The following is a 17,691-nucleotide window of genomic DNA, read 5'->3' on the forward strand; positions in this document are numbered from 1 at the left end:
TCTTTTAATAAATCACTCGTATCAGATCTAACAAAACCTATAACGTATGCCTCTCCGAATTTCAAATCACAGTCTTGAAATTCGGAGAGGCATACGTTATAGGTTTTGTTAGATCTGATACACTATCCGATATTGAATCTTCTAATAAATCATTCGTGCTCGCTAATATGATTACAACATTGCTGTAACCGAAGAACCATTACCAATATTTTTTTTTCAAAGTCATAATCTTGAAAAAAAAAATTCGGAGAGGCTTACGTTGACGCTTGCTGTCTCACAAGAATCGTACGATTGTTGTAGCTCGGGAGGTGAGAATTGTAACGAACTTGATATAGATTTTGTTAGATCTGATACACTATCCGATATTGAATCTTCTAATAAATTACTCGTATCCTTGTTCAGTAAGCTAATATGATTGCAACATTGCTGTAATCGAAGAAGCGTTACCTCTAGTTCCTTTGCTGGAGTTTTTTTTGAAACTGTTTGTTCACTTTTTCGTTCAATTTCTCATATACCCTTTTTTCTTCAGCGGTATTTATTATACTATAGAATCTCTCCTTGTTGAATTTGTCAAGAATGCATTAAATTGTCAAATTTATCCTAATGATTTATATTGGCATCGTACAACTGATGGAACATTCTTTCTCCACTGTGAGCATAAAAAAATTTAATACCCGTTAAAACACAAACTAATCTTTTTTAATCCATTCAGTCAATTTTTCGATATGTACAAATTCACCCGAGATAGTGGTATTTACTATATTATAGGATCTCTCCTTGTTGAATTATTCAAGAATGCATTAAATTGTCAAATTTATCCTAATGATTTATAATTCAAACTAATCTTTTTTAATCCATTTAGTCAATGTGCAAATTCACCCAGTATTTTCTATACTATAGAATATCCCCCCCTTGTCAAAAATTTTTTAATCCATTTAGTCAAATTTTTTTTAGATATATAAAAAAAAAAAAAAAAAAAAAAAAAAAAAAAAAGTAACTGCGCATGCGTAAACAAATGTAACTGCGCATGCGTAAACAAGATTATCGCGCGAGATAGGTTGTTTTTCTGATTATAAAAGCGCGGTATTTCGACGTTTTCATTCATTGTAACTCGTGTCTCTCGAGAGATTTGCAAAGAACAACAACAACAACACCAAAAAAAAATATATATAAAATGGATTTTATTGAACTCAACCCGACAGACGATGAACACGAACAATTTTTCGTGGAGCAACAAAATGATGAAAATGATGGACGACAATCTACCACCACCACCACCAACCCTACAGACGACCAATTTTTCGTGGAGCAACAAAATGATGGACGACAATCTACTAGCACCGGAAAAAGGCAATTTATTGACGGGAAAAAAAATTACAAGAAACGAAAAGTGGAAAAAAAAGTTTGTACACCGAGTCGATCGGTATGCGTTTCCGAAACGGCACAAGAATCTAGAAGAATTTTATTTGCCGACGAATTGAAATCGGAGAAAAAAAATAGACCCATTTCGTTTTTTTCACACGTTCCGGCTATCGTGGCAGCTCATCCTCAAAAAGGATACTCTGTGAGTAACGGAATAGCTTTCCTGAGTCGCGATGGACCGTTCGAAATGAAATATTTAGTGTTTGACTTGGGAAGATTGCATTGTTCCGAAATGTTATTTGCCGCGAATGGTCCGACTTATAATTTATTAAAGAAATACGCGATGGAAAATGGTATACCCATGACTCAAATGTATATGGAAGGTATGATTGAAAAGAGAAATGAATACTATCGCGATAATGTATGTCCCAGTTGCTTTGATCCGGATTGCCATCGTTTCGAAATGATGTTGGCATCACGACTCTTGGTGGATGTTTGGAGAATGCCGATTGTTCATTGATTTTTTTTTTATTTGTCGTAGCCTCGATGCCACAATCGATAACAGAAAAACTTACATAACGTGTCGACGTCATCAATTGATGACGTTTATGGACGTCATCGCTGCTGCTGCTGTATATAAAAGCTCGTTCTCTGGAGCAAATAAAAGACTCATTCTATACCACCGTAAAAGGTTAGACATGGAAAAAAATTTGGATGTGTTTCCCGACGTATCTGTCGTGGACAATGTTTTGGACTTGAACGAATTGGATCTCGAGATGCTATGTAAAAAGACGCATCCATCTGAATTTATTCAACGGTTTCGCTCGCTATCGATTCCGTTCATTTTTTACATAGAAATGGATTCGCACAGAGTTCGATTTGCGAGGATAGACAAAAAGACTGCTCTGGTCGAAGAAAATTTCCAGCGGAGTTTATTCGAGGGATTGTCGTCCAACGAATTGCGTGCGTTGGAATGGTTCAAAGTACACAGAAAATTAAAAAGACCGATTCTTTTCGATGACTGCTGCGAACAACAACAACAACAAAAAAAGACTACTACAAAAATCAAAAAACAAAACACGGATCGGCGGTTGAGTTTTTTGTACAGAAACATTTTTCTGGTGAAATATGGTTTTACGTTTGGATACAGGAGCGTGGCGGCTGAAGAACATCACGTGATCCAAACGAAAAACGTGCCGATATTCTATTACGAATTAAAAAGAACCTATTCGGTGCGAGAACGAAATTTCTCGGACGTGGATTTTGGTCATTTTAGGGGTTACGTGTTGCGTCCGGACAGAATTTTTGCGATAGCTCCGGAAACGACGTATGTGATCGTGACCCCTCAAAAATGTTTGTTTTCCTTTTTTAGAATTAAATCGTCGAGTTTATCCGATTTGAAACTGAAATTTAAAATTGCAAGGTTCAACGATGAAAGAAAATGTTCCGTGAAAAGTCTTTATCATTGTGCCACATATTGTCCTCAGCAGCAGCAGCAACAACAACAACAACAACAACAACAACAAATGATATTCGTCGAATTTGTCGTACAACCACCACCAGAACAAGGAGAGCAAATCGAATCTTTGAGTGCTACCAATGACGTTCTTTCATCATCATCATCTTTCACCATGTATGATCAGATATCTCCTGTCACGAATGACGTTCCTTTAACATCAACATCGGTCACCATGTACGAACCGATATCTCCTGCTAACATCACGGAAGACGTTCCTTCAACATCATCTTCGATCTCCATGTACGAACCGATATCACCTGCTAATAATAATAATAATAATAATACTAATAATGCTACGGAATACGGATCAAGTCTAGAATTTCAACCCAAAACACCACTAATAGATTTGTCTATATTTTCGGAAGACTGGTTGAATGGTGATGACATCGATTTTAACAATCTTGATATTATTAATTTTTGAATGTACAAATTGAATGTTTTTATCTTTGTATTGTATGATATGTAAATAAATATGATTTTTTTTTTTTTTTTTTTTTTTTTTTTTTATAAATATATGTGTTGTGTATCTTTTGTGTTTATCATTTTTTTGTTGGAAATGGAAACCTTGAAAAAAAAGATTATCTATAAAAAAAAAATTAGAAACATTGAGGTATAATCTTGGGAAGAAAATGAAAGTTAAATATATCTAAATGATGATTAATTGTAAAAAAATAATAGCTGTTTTATATTAACAAGATTATATGTTTTGCGAAAGTCAATTATTATAATTGGTATTCTGTTGAACGCAGTCCTAATTGGAAAATAATAGCTGTTTTCGCGCAATGGGTTACAAGTTTCGCGCAAGTCAATTAATATAATTGGTAGCTGTTTTATATCAACAAGATTACATGTTTTTGCGAGAGTCAATTATTATAATTGTTATTCTGTTGAACGCTGTCTTAATTGGAAAATAATAGCTGTTTTCGCTATGGGTTACATGTTTTACACACGTCAATTATTATAATTGATAGCTGTTATTAGGTTGTTCTCACTAAATCGTACGTGACCCGTTTCTGAAAATAGTTTTTGATTTATTTTTTATGTTTTTTTTGCCTTTTTTACAATCCAATATTGGCTCGAAATATAAGGAGAAAAAAAAATTATTTTTATATAAATTGAATGATCAAATAATTGCAAATCCAATATTTAATCATCAAATTTATATATATATATAAAATAATTTTTTTCCTTATATTTCGAGCCAATATTGGCTTTTCAACTGCTTCATCATCGATACCCAAAAAAATCGATACCGTATAGTGTAAATCGATGAAAATTTAATTTTAACCATCATCCACACGAATCCATTATCGATTTTTTCTCTGGGGTCCCGTCGCTCTAAAAATTTTTTGAGCGACTGTACATGTTTCTCGTACTGAAATTGGTTTTGAAACTACTGTTTATCGCAAACCTTTTGCTGTCTCTTTACCTCCTCATAGACTATCGTCTCATCCTCCAAATCAAAAATATTCTGCTTTCAATTCTTTTGTTTATCGCGCAATTAATATTTGTTCTTCGTCGGAACTTCTTAAAGTGGAACTTAATTATCTTAAAGCTGTGGCAATTGATAGAGACTATCCGCCAACTTTGATTGATTCCATTTATAAAAAACTTTCAAATAAATCCCAAACTAATGTTCTTAACCGAACCTTCATCAGAAAGAATTTGGTTGTTTTGCCATTCTTTCCATCTGTAAGCTATCAGGTTGCTAAGATTCTAAAACGTTTCCAATTCCAGGTGGTGTTCTCTCCTATTAATAAACTTTCATTCTCTTCTCTTAAAGATCCTATTCACCCTCTTAATTGTTGTGGAATTTATAGAATTAATTGTAGTTGTAAACTTGCCTATATTGGACAGACTCGGCGTGCTTTAAAAATTCGCTTGAAAGAGCATCAAAATTATGTGAAAAAACAACAATTAAATAAGTTTAGTATTGCTCAACATTGTTGGGATTCGAATCACTCTTTTGATTTTAACTCTTATCAGATTATCCAAAAATGCCCCAATTCATCAGATCTTGACTTTTGGGAATCCTTTCATATTTTTAGGAACAGTTCTAACTTAGTTAACGATCTTAGTGCAGTTCCATATTTTTCTAACGTTTGGCTCCCATATCTTTAATACTGTCCTTTCCCCATTCCCCCCTTTTTTTCCCACTCATTTTTATCTATCTTCCTTTGTTTATTTTTACCTTTTTGTCTTGATTGACACCCCCCCCCCCAATTTTCTTCTATTTATCTTTATTTTTCCTTTTTTCGAATATTTTTTGTTTCTGTTTATTTTATTTCATGGTTTTCCATTCTGCTTTTCCTTTCTTGCGGTTCACGGTTATTGACAATTTCTTTTCTTTTTGTTTAAGCTTCGGCTTAATCCTTGTCCAATTGAATTCTTTCTTTCTGGGTTCGTACCTAAGAGAAAGCTCCTGGCCTCTGCTTGCATTCCTATTGGTTCCTGATCGGTTTATAACTTTGTCATTGGTGTTTGGCTAATCCGCTGTTTTTATCTTTTAAGCTGCATGCTTATCTGCTCTTGGCTTTTGTCGGATGTCTTTTCATCCATAAGCTCATTATTTTTTGCATTGAAAAAGGCGTTCCCTGTAACGCCGAAACACGTGTCTGCTGTAATTTACAAATTTGTGCTTCTACTTACGTTGTTTGGTCTGACTTTTCTATTCAGCACAAAGGTATTTATTTATTTTATAAAAAAGGTGGTTTTCAATACCTCTTAGTGCGTAAAATATAAAACCTGAGTTTCTTTAGACCGTAAAATGTCAATATACAAGACTTGTTCGACCCTAACTAGGGAAAAACTTGAAAGCATTAAAACTAACCTTCCAGAAAAAAAAATATTTTTGACAAAGTGAATGTGGAAAACTTCTACATAAAGATGAAAGTTCTATTTCCGGGAATAAATTGAAAAAAAAAACCCCTTTAAATTGAGGAAATATACTTTACCACTTCCTTTGAAAGTTTCTATTAAAATTCAAAAGAAAAAAAAAACTTATTAATAGTATACGACATCTATTGAAAATCCAAATAAAAAATTTCTACTGGGAGTAGGTCTAGTTAGTCTTGTTTAATTTGAACTTTTGCTAGTTATTTCAGAAATTGCACTTCCTAGTTAAAGCTTCTCACTGTACAGTGAACTTAATTAGGTGCCTTGGGAGGTATAATAGTAATTGGTTCATTATTCAACCGTATTCCCAAACCTATCTTTAGAGAACTATTTCTTCTTACTTCTTCACAGGACAGTAAACATTTCTAAAGTGGTTCTAAAGTATGTTTAAAAAGGTTTTTTTTTTCGTTCAATGCTACATTCCTTTTAAACGTTTATTACCAGTTGCTAGTTACCTGTTTTTTTTTTTTTTAGGAAGAAGGTGTTCCTATTTAATTCATATTTTGATATTGAGTGTCCATGTGAGCTTAAAATTATCACTTTTTCTGTGATCAATTTTTACTAGCAATTTTACGCCCTGTTCCGGAAAAATCAGAAGATGAAGAAAAAAAAGACACAACAAAACCTAAATTCATGCGGTTTTCTGAAAAATTTTAATATTTATTTGGTTAAATCAGTTATCTTTAAAAATAAAATAATAGTTATTTGTTTTCATAGCCTCTCGAAACACTGTTAGTGTCTTAATTAAAGTTATTTTTTACATGAAAAAGTTTATATTATGTCAAATATCCAAAATCCTAAACAGCTCCTCTAGCTGGGATACAAATTAGACCAGTTTTTACAGTCCCGAATAGTAGTCTGACGTTAGACGCCAATTTGTAGTAAGCGGATACATTGTCTTGACTTTAGTGACAAGTTAAATGCACTAATTCTCCATAGAGCGTTACTTTTTTTTGCTATTTGCAGAACATTTTTTTTTATGTAAAGATTTTATTAATTTGCATAGGATAGTATTTTTAGAAACTCATAACATCGATAAAAAAGTAGCATATAGAACATGATAGTAAAAACAATTTAACTCAAACACGAAGTAATTTTGGAGGAAAAAAAAACTTTTTTAAGGTTATGTGTCACTTTTTGTTTGTGAGGTTGAAGGGGGGATGGGGAGAAACCACTTTTCCTGTCCATTGGACAATCATTACATTTTCCAGTTGTTTTCCTTTTGGAAATTTATGAAAAGAAGTTAATACTGCCAATCCCATCAACGGAAAATCGTTTGAATCCTTATGAAAAAAGAAAAGAAACACCAGATGTTCGTTCCCCTGGTTGGTGGTTGGTGTACCCTGCTTTGAGTTACGGCTGTTATACGGAGAAGCAGTAAGATAATGATGTCCAAATACAGTTCATACACGAAATTGTAAGAAAACTAGTTACTAACGAATAGCATGTGCTTAGTCCTTTAGGTCAAGAAAAAAAAATAATTACGAGGGCAGGGTATCATACTTAGAGCTCTGTGGCGCTAATAAGTTTAATTTAGCATAGTTTTATATTTGACAATTACGATCAAGTTTAGGAAAGTTTGTACGAATACCGTTGCCATTTTATCAATGAAAAAACCGTGAAAAAACTATCGATGAGCGCCACTTTTCTTTTTAGCTGAAAAAAATAGCCTATTATCGCAAAATCAGATTGGAGAAATCTGCGGTAATAGTAGTGTCTCTGACGAAATTCACTTTTAAGAAGTCTGAGACCTCCATCAAAAGCGGAGACTACAAGGAAAAGCGAAGACTACAGTGATTCAGCATTTTTACGAGAATTTCATTGGCATGGGAAAGAGCGCTTTAAATAAAGAAAAATGAAAGATCAAAAAACAAAAAAACAGGTAGTCCAAATCTTTGTTTTTTCGCCGCCACAAATGGTGGAGGGGAAGACTTTTAAAAAAATGTTAAAAGCAAAATTTAAAAATAAAAAAATCTTGTATTCAAATCTAGTAGGGTAAAGAAGCCATAATGCGTCCCAGTGCCCAATTTCGTCCCTTTAAGTTTCTCTGGTCTGACACTTGGCGTCGCTTCCGATGATTTTTTTTCCTGGTTGCGATAAGAAAAACACTATTTTTGTTTGTGTACGTTTCATGAGTTTAGTCCACTACGTTGCTCTATGGGAGCTCCTATTCTGATTTTTGAAAACTCGAGTTATCGTAAAACTATATTTGTAAATGCTGTTTTTTGTTCCTTACAATGCTTTTATTTAGACAATGTGTTAATGTTTTGACCTTTCTGTTTAGGGTAAGCTGTAAGCTCAATGATCTGAGTGTTTTAATATCATAGGTTCACTTCACGAAGAGCAGGAAATAGACATTTTTGCAAATATGGTGTTCCTACTTTCGCCTATACCATTATTGGAATTTATGGGCAAATATGAACGTTACATTCTATGGGCCTCGAAGAAACTACAAAATGTGTTCCGGGGGGGGGGGGGGGGACAACAAGATAAACTTATTTGTGACGTTTGTTTTGAGGCTTGAAAAATCAACCTTACATTTGTTAGTCAATATTTTATTTATAAAATCAAACAATCAAATATTTTATCTATAAAACCGCGCATAATGAGTAACGTTTTTCTGTAGTACAATTTATAATCCGTTATTATTTTTGTGCGTTTTTCCCCATTATGGTGCATTGAAGAGGTGGTAGAAGTAGGATAAACATTTTCAACTCTAGTAAAAGTGCAGTTTTAAAAACTTTATTTTTCCGAAAAACATTGTTTTTCATGCATTTAAGATTAATTTCCATGTGTTGGCGAAGATGGTTGTGGTATAAAATTTTATGGATTAATTAATTGTTGCATATGCTACTCAGGGGCCAAAAAGCTTAGGGTTCGCGAAATATGCGACTTTACCCAATTCATTTTTTAACAGAAGAAAACAGTTCCAAAGTAATGTCCTTGTAGAACTGTTTTGTGGTGGAAATTTTTTTTACCGCCGTAAAGTAGTCAAACCTAGAAAGAACGGGACACATTTTACGTTTATTTTTCGCGTTTTCGTATTTTTTTTTTCAAAAAATACAAGGTGAAAATACATTGCAGTAAAATATACATAATAGCAGTGTTACAAACGTTTCGTTTTTTTAGTTATTTGTAATAGATCGGTATTTAAAAAAAAAAACATGTCCATTGATGTCCTTGATGTCTGTATATTATTCTTCATATCAGTTCGAGATTGACGTTTATGTAAAACCAAGAATAAACGAGCTAATGTGTATCACATGACTTCCTTTTACTCCAATTTAATGTCATTTTCCCATTATTGACAATTTTAATGCCATTTAATAGTTTACTCTCTAATTAGCACCAACAATGGCCAAATTAAAACCAAACTAAAAAAAGCCAAACTTGTCGCCAAGTTGGTGACAAAACTTGGCGACCAAAAGCCTGGCAATATATCGCCAAGTGTCCGCCAAATCGTAACACCACTTGACTTTACATCGAAATTAACAACGATTTCCACCCCAAAAAGGGGCAAAAGACCCCTTTAGAAACACCTGATTGCAATCAAAACAAGATTTGCACAAGTAGACTTCACTAGAAGTCTACGTACCAAATTTCAACTTTCTAGGACATACCGTTCTTGAGTTATGCGACATACATACGCACATATGTACATACAGACATCACGAGAAAACTCGTCGTAATTAACTCGGGCATCGTCAAAATGGATATGTCGCGTGTCTATACGTTCTTAGGCACTCATCCATGGGGGTCGAGTCGAAAAAAAAATCTCAACATTCATTCGGGGTGAGCAAAAGGGAAATTGAGGTCGATTTTTGAGTGAAATTTTTTTGCGAACACAAGACTTCCCTTTTTGTAAAAGAAAGTAAAAATACTTACATATAAAAAGTATTTCACATATTAACTAAAATATAAAATTAAGTGGGTACACTTTAAGTGGTTTTAAATTTAACGCCAAAGGAGAATGAGAAAGTCATTCGTTGATTGGCAAACGACGGATTCCGATTATATTGTAATCCAATTGGTAAATCCCTTGCGACTTCCGTAACACTAGCAATTGCAAATTTTAAGCCATTTGGAGATGAACTCCCTGTCGGTGAAATTTTGCCTACCGAACGGAATTACATGATTGAAATATGCAAGCTGTTGTAAGATGAAAGTGCTTTATTGATGTTTCTCTCTGAAGCCCCGATGTGGGTTAGATATAATTGAACTTTGAGATCCGTGTTGGGAAGAGAGGAATCCTCTTTAAAAATGATGCTACCTGTGTTTTCCGTGAAAGTGTAGAGGGTTGGTCATTCAAGTGAAATTGACCCTCTTGTTTCAATAGCTTCTCATTACCAATACTAGTTTCTTCACATCATCTGCTGCGTCTCGGCTCTAATGAATTTGATGCTTTGTTCACTACATACTGCTGCCATGAATACCTTCACTGTAAAAAAAAAAGGTGTTAATTTACCAGTATTAATGGGTGTAATGTTGACACAGATTCTAATGTGTGTAGCATCATTGTGTAAAATACTCAAATTGTTGGAGGAACCCTGCAGTATGGTTTTAGTAAAATTCAATGCTCATGTGTAAAGATCAGAATCGGCGCAGATCAGGTAAACTCTTTTTGCCGAAACGAAAACCGTCCTTGTTGTCCGAGCTGTAAAGGCGAACTTTTCTGTGAGACTCACGTCGCGTGTTCGAACCCCACTCAGCTCATTTCCTCTCTTTTCTTGTTTGTGTATTTAAACAAATAAATAATTGGTGTACAGTGGTAGTTAAAATGCACGAACTTGTTAAATCGCTCAAGAAAGTCAGATAAATGCTTCATTTTTACTAATGTGTAACCTTTCAAGCAATTTCTCTGTAAGCATACAGAAAATTCTGGCGTAACCTTACGCAGAAATGAGTGAGACGTTGCGCTATAGTTACATTACCATGGTGTTACCTTCCACAAGCGATATGTAACTTTACATCAGTTATATCAGTTACGTTACTCCAGTTAGTTACTCTAGAACAGTGGAGGCAGCTAAGCTGTCACCGATTTTATGGAGTAAGATTACACAAAATGTTTCACAGTTTTGAAAAAAGGAGAAAATATGACTGAGCTTTATAGTAAATAAATTAAAAAAAAAAAAAAAACACTTCGCACGGAAAGTTGTAAAAGAGTTTTAGTTTTTCAAATTAAATAAAGAATTCGAAAAAAGATCGTATAGCTTTAATTTAATTTCGTTTAAAGTATTTGTTTTTTTTTAATTTCTGATGTATGAGCGTATGCTATATTTTGCGCTAATTGCACAACGCTCCATCAAACATACATTGGACCCTGCGTCCAATCCGGTAGTTCTGATTTTTTACCGAGTTGTTTATGATATTGGTCTGTTTAATAATCCAAGTTTGAGATCTCGAGCGCCGAACGCAAACATCATATTTTAAACCTTTTCTTTTTTTATTTTAACATCCCTTAACAAAACATAAAAGCTTAGGCGCCCTCTTCAGAATTCACTAGAACGTGATGATGGGTCAAAGTGGGGGGTGGAGGGAGAGGTTCTAATGGAACGGGGTCAAAATTGATTTAGAACCACAAAATATTGCAAAAATTGCGATGTTCAAAAAAAATCATAAACGTTTAGAGGCTATATTTCGCAAACTATTGGGTCTAAAAAAGGGTTCTGAATGTATATTGTAGCAAATGTAATCGATTTTAAAAACGGTAATTAAAACTATTGTTTAAAAAATAGTCGTTTAGGGTGAAAATCGCCAATAACTACGGGGGGGGGGGAGGGCTAAATTTGACTTTTTTTTTTTCGATTTTTAACTAGGTTGCGTTCTGCGATCGATGTCACTAACTTGGATTATTTAATCGGCCAATATTATAAACAGCTTAGTAAAACATCAAAACTACGCAAGGTAGCCCCCCCCCCCTTTCAGGCGACAAGGTTACTGGACTACAAAACTGAACCGAAAAAACTCCGAATGTGGTAGCAATAAGCATAACTTTAAGCAAACCTACATTTTTCATTTTCAGGGCATCCTGAACTGCTGTTACAAACATTGCAGGTTCCTTGAAAAAATCCGAGTTAAGCATTGCGACTCAAAACCACGCAGTAAAAGCCGGTACGGTGAAACTCCACTCACTACACTGCCGTAGGCAAATAAATGGCAATGTCTGCAGAAATGAGTTTTCGGTGAATAATTTGAAGTAACAAGTTTTGTATTTAACACTAACAATGGGGAAACGTTTTAATTAAACGCATTTTTGGCGCATTTTTTTCACAGGAAAACTAACAAGCTTGTACCATAAAGCTAGCTTACAATAAATGACAAAAATTCTTAAAAAGGAAAAAAAAATGAGCAGTTACTTCCCTTTACCGGCCCACGGCAGTATATACTAAATGTACGCGACTAACAAACCTTTATTTTTTTTTTCTTTTTTTAAGGAATATGCCTTGCTGCTATAGAAGAAGCTATTTTGATCTCGGAGCTGTAGAATCATGTGTCTTCTAAGATGAAGCGTAATTGAGGAAGTGAGGCGCAAAGGGTGCGAAAATTAAAAATTTGGAGATAACCAGTACACATGGTAGGTGAACCTCTCCAATGTCTTGGGGTAAGAGATAGTACTAGTAGCCTTGGTAGTTGCTGCTATACAGCATGATTTAGAGAAAAAAAAGTGAAAGCCTACCCCTAGGATGTTATTATGAAAAGAGTTTTACTCAAATCTTGAATTGCACCCCTTTCCTTCTCACTGCCTCAATTGTAAGACCCAGAAAGTGTTTATACAAGTGGCTCTTAATGTATATACATTCGAGCTGGTGTGCACTGTTAACTGTTTTGTAATTTTACTGTTTTGCTGGTGTTTACAATTCAACTTACGACAATCTGTTTTTATTTTTTTTTTACTTTTATACAAGTCTTATGATCTACTGCTGTTGCCTTGACGCGCCATTGATTTTGCAATTCCTTAAAATAACATTTTAATTTTCTCCTTCGTCGTGAAAATTAAATCACCTTTTGATTCTAGTGCAACACATCGAAGTTTACACGGATAGAGGTATAAGCAAAAATAAATTTCCATCCGGACAACATTTAACATCCTGGTAAAAGCTTCCGTCATTATGTGTAGTAGAAAAGAAGGGGTATGGAAGAAAAACTTTGTTGCCTTAGAAACGGAACTGATTTCTTAATATTCCGTTTTAGTTTAAGAATAGAAGTTGTTTTAACTTTTAAGTATTTTAATTATAGTGGCGCTTAGGGACCTTGAAATATTAAATTTAATGATCAAAACTTAAAAATAAAAGTTATAAAGAGAACATGGTTTTTTTTTAATGCTGCAAATATTTTGCTGACATTTTTATGCATAAAAACTGAAATTCTACATTACTTTAACCATTTTCATTAAGCAATATGCACATCTTAATGGTACGTAAAATAGCTTTGAGAACTCTTCAAATTTAAATATCAAAGGGAGGGTTGTTAAACTTGTAATTATTAAATTACTATATATTACTTATATTACTTATTATATTTATTTTAAAATACATACCGATTTGCATTTTCGCATAATTACAAAAAGGTAAACCTTTCCATAGAATTTTTATAACTTAAACACATTTCTTAAGGGGAAAAAACCTAATGGTGCCGGTCTATTAAAAGCAAAATGTAATAAAATGTGGGGAACTATTTTTAAAGTATACATATGATAATCATGACATGAATTATTCACGTTAAAAAACAATATGGTTATGGAAAATATGAAATTTAAATTTATAAAACTCGCTTTGAAAAAAATAAATACATCAACGATAAAAAAAAAAACTTCAGCTTTTACGCGTTTTGGTCACACAGGAAGTATCTTTTTCAATGCAAAAAATTGGACACATGCATTTAAAAACAACAACAAAACAACAAAAACAACAAAAGCGACGGTTCTGTAGAACAGTTTACAAGTTAAAAAAAGAGTGTTAACCAAGCGACAGATGTAGAAGTTAGAAATTAATCGCAAAGACTAATACGAATCGAAACCATACATAGACACTTGATATACGTTTTTATGCATCGTATACGTATAGTTACCAACGAATTGTGAATATTATGTACTTTAGAGTCGAAACCTCAGCTGCCGATTTTTAATGTTAGAGGGGTCATCCATCCCCCTTTACTTTTTCCTGCCCGCCATTTTGACGTCATTTTTTATTTTCTTGTATATCTAGTATACAGAAAAAAAATATTGGTTTCGTGCAAAGTTTTGAAGTTTTTCAAACTCCTTTAACTCTTCCAACCTTTCCCCAAATTTAAGTTCAGTTAGACTTTGATTTACTTGCGGTTCATGCTTTGTTTCTCAGTCAAGTGTTTACGTAATAACTTATGTTTGTATTGCAAGGAATTACGCGACACTTGACACTTTAAAATTTTTTAAGTTTAAGTTCATTTCAATATAAAGTCGTCCCCTCAATAAAATTTGATTCCTGATGAAACCACTCTTGAAGTGTACAGTCCCTGGCCAAATTATTAGACGCACCATAAGATTTTATGGAAAACGTTAATTATCAGGTGATACTGTACAGATATATGGTCTTTACAGTATGCAATGCATTTTCACATTATTTACCACGTAAGTATGTATAGGTAAAACCAAAGAAACATGGTAGTTATAGGAAAAATATGCATTTTTTTAAAGCTTGAACAAAAATGAAGAAAAGGTAATGAACAGTTAATATTTTGTAGAGCCACCTTTAGCCGCTATGAGAAATTTAATTCTGCGCGGTATGTTATCAATGCATGAACGTACTGTCTCATGCATTTGAGGATGATGATTCCACACATGAATCATCTTTTCTAAAAGTTCGGTTTTGTTTGTAATCACATCTTTAGCCACTTCTCTTTTCATTAGCTCCCACACGTTTTCAATTGGATTTATATCAGGGCTATTAAGTGGCCAATCCAACATATTTTAAATATAACAATATTGCATATAAACTCGTCCGAAACAATGATTTTATTAATACAAAGTTGCGTCTAATAAATTAGCCAGGGACTGTATATACTGTAAATAGCAATTAAAATAGATGTTAGCCCTCTTTTTGTCATGGAACTGTAGCAAAGAAAATACAAGACATATCTGCTTAAAGTAAGACTTCAACCTTAAAAATATCTTTTAAGAAATTACTTCTAATACATTCTACACAGCATCCAACTTCTTAAAAATGCCTTTTCTCGCGGCTTTATTGAATAGATTCAAAGAATTAGCTTGAAATAAAATCAAGGATTCTGTTCTCTCTGAAAAGCATTTCTTTTCTTTAAAATCAATTGAATTTTCCGATTGGCTGATTTGAAAAATACGTTTCATCATCTAGAGAGCTTTCTAAATAGAGTCAGTTAGCTATTGCAAAAAGGCAACTTAGCGTGAAAAAACTATTTTTTTTAATGTTTAAAACATGCAATAAAAGTAGAAAGTCCGTATCAAAAGTCGTTCCCCCTTGTTCTATGGGAAAAACAAACACGTATAATTTTACTTTCGTAGTTTCTTTTACCTATGTAGTATAATTGGTTAACTAATTATTTTTCATTAAATGCCATTTTTAACGCAACAAGCAGCTACTTAAAAAATCGACAGCCCTAAATCGACTTTAGAAATATTTTTAATTTGTTTTAAAATCTTTATAAGTAAAGCTGCTTTAAAATATTTCGTTTATAACTATTTAATGAAGTTAACTATTTATTGATAATTTCTTTTTGATTAATTTCAATTTGCTATAGTCAGTTTTTGAGGAAATTTCATTCAGGTTCTGCTACTGAAATGAAAGTTAAAAATGCGAGTTTTTCTTACGACGAATTTTTCTAAAAGCTATTTGTTTATACAAAAGGTAAATGGAATAACATTTTAAAGTAGTTTACATATTTGCTGCAGATTAGTAATACAGTTCGGTTTGATATCGGTTATTAGTTAATGATTATGCTTCCAATTATTCATTTCTGCTGCCTTTGTTTCAGAGTGCGATTCAAATTACTTTTTCCGTACATTTTTCAAGAAAAACTCAGACAGAATACAACTCTTAAAGCAAGAACTTTCAAAATAACGCTAGATAAATCTTAAAAATATAAGAAACACGTTATTTAGAGCAATTTTATTTAATCGCAGTTTGTAAAGAAAACTTGCGTTAAAGATTGAAGTGCTGTTTCTCTCCCGAACGAGTTATCCAGTCTTTAATTAATAAATAGAAAAGAAGAAAAATTGTTTCATTAGTTCTTTTGTAAAATTTATCATATCTTTTGGATGACGTCTCCAGGATATCGTTTTCGTTAAATCATGATCAAATCTGAATTTTTTTTTGCTCTCGAAACATTGGGGAAAATAAGCTGACTTTTATTTCATCGCTTTTCCCGAAAGAAGACCCTTAATTAGTTAATGGTATCCCTACTATTTTCGGTGAAAGAGCTTGGTAATTGCATAATAGCAAAAGCAGTTTTTTTCCTTCATGCCAGTACAAACATGCATTACTATCCGAAAAACTAATAACATTATATTAGTATATCCGGCCAATCCTGAGATTTTGTTCTTGTTTGTGCATATGTGCACGTTTGAAAATACTGATATAAAATCGCGAGTTCGTCATTTGTAATAAACATAGTAACTATTAAATGAATGTTTTGCATCACACGAAGATGTAGTTGGGTAAAATGTTTTAGTTTTTTAGAAACAATTTCTTTTAAAAAATAATTAATAAAAAAATCTGTATTATATAAGTGGACATGTTAGAGTGAAAAGTAATGCACTATTTAAAACATATAATTATAAGAAAGAACTGATGTAGACCCAATTTCCCGTTGAAATTGTTTATAGTGCATAAAATACACCACCATAATCGTTCCAAGTATTTCTGCCTTAGCCCTGGCTTAGGGCGGTAACTTACTACAAAACTGTTTATAGTGGTTATGGAAAAATAAAAATTTACAAAAGAGTTATTTATGTATTTAAAAAAATATTTTTAAACGCTACTCTTTTTCCTGTGAACATTACGTGGTGCACTTCTCGAATGTAGTAAGTTGAATTAAACGGAGAACTGAAATCAATGTTTTTTCAGCTTCAAAAATAAGCATTGGCTGATTGGTATCGTGTCAATCTTGTAATGGAATGGATCGTTTACAGAACGGATTTATATTAAGAAAGAGAAACAAAAAATAACTAATTTTATAACATGTATAATAAAAAAGTCAGACCAAACAACGTAAGTAGAAGCACAAATTTGTAAATTACAGCAGACACGTGTTTCGGCGTTACAGGGAAAGCCTTTTTCAATGCAAAAAATAATGAGCTTATGGATGAAAAGACATCCGACAAAAGCCAAGAGCAGATAAGCATGCAGCTTAAAAGAAAAAAACAGCGGATTAGCCAAGCACCAATGACAAAGTTATAAACCGATCAGGAACCAATAGGAATGCAAGCAAAGGCCAGGAGCTTTCTCTTAGGTACGAACCAGAAAGAAAGAATTCAATTGGACAAGGATTAAGCCGAAGCTTAAACAAAAAGAAAAGAAATTGTCAGTAACCGTGAACCGCAAGAAAGGAAAAGCAGAATGGAAAACCATGAAATAAAATAAACAGAAACAAAAAATATTCGAAAAAAGGAAAAATAAAGATAAATAGAAGAAAATTGGGGGGTGGTGGTGTCAATCAAGACAAAAAGGTAAAAATAAACAAAGGAAGATAGATAAAAATGAGTGGGAAAAAAAGGGGGGGGGGAATGGGGAAAGGACAGTATTAAAGATATGGAAGCCAAATGTTAGAAAAATATGGAACTGCACTAAGATCGTTAACTAAGTTAGAACTGTTCCTCAAAATATGAAAGGATTCCCAAAAGTCAAGATCTGATGAATTGGGGCATTTTTGGATAATCTGATAAGAGTTAAAATCAAAAGAGTGAT

General features: G+C 33.2%; 1 protein-coding gene across 1 annotated transcript; it reads left to right on the forward strand.

Annotated features, from left to right (window-relative positions):
- Nucleotides 1-1,174: 1,174 nt before the first annotated feature.
- On the forward strand, nucleotides 1,175-3,302 carry LOC129219353 (probable serine/threonine-protein kinase dyrk1). The gene is made up of 2 exons (XM_054853727.1): nucleotides 1,175-1,350; nucleotides 2,735-3,302. The coding sequence occupies exons 1-2, from the start codon at nucleotides 1,175-1,177 to the stop codon at nucleotides 3,300-3,302; spliced, it is 744 nt and encodes a 247-aa protein (XP_054709702.1).
- Nucleotides 3,303-17,691: the final 14,389 nt, after the last annotated feature.

The sequence above is a fragment of the Uloborus diversus genome, chromosome 1 (assembly GCF_026930045.1).
Source record: "Uloborus diversus isolate 005 chromosome 1, Udiv.v.3.1, whole genome shotgun sequence".
NCBI lineage: Eukaryota > Metazoa > Arthropoda > Arachnida > Araneae > Uloboridae > Uloborus > Uloborus diversus.

Excerpts from the sequence above, each read along its gene's own strand:
- LOC129219353 (XM_054853727.1), top strand. The coding sequence starts at position 1,175 with ATGGATTTTATTGAACTCAACCCGACAGACGATGAACACGAACAATTT. Across the intron at positions 1,351-2,734 it reads TCTACTAGCACCGGAAAAAG|AATTAAATCGTCGAGTTTAT; the intron begins GCAATTTATTGA and ends TTCCTTTTTTAG.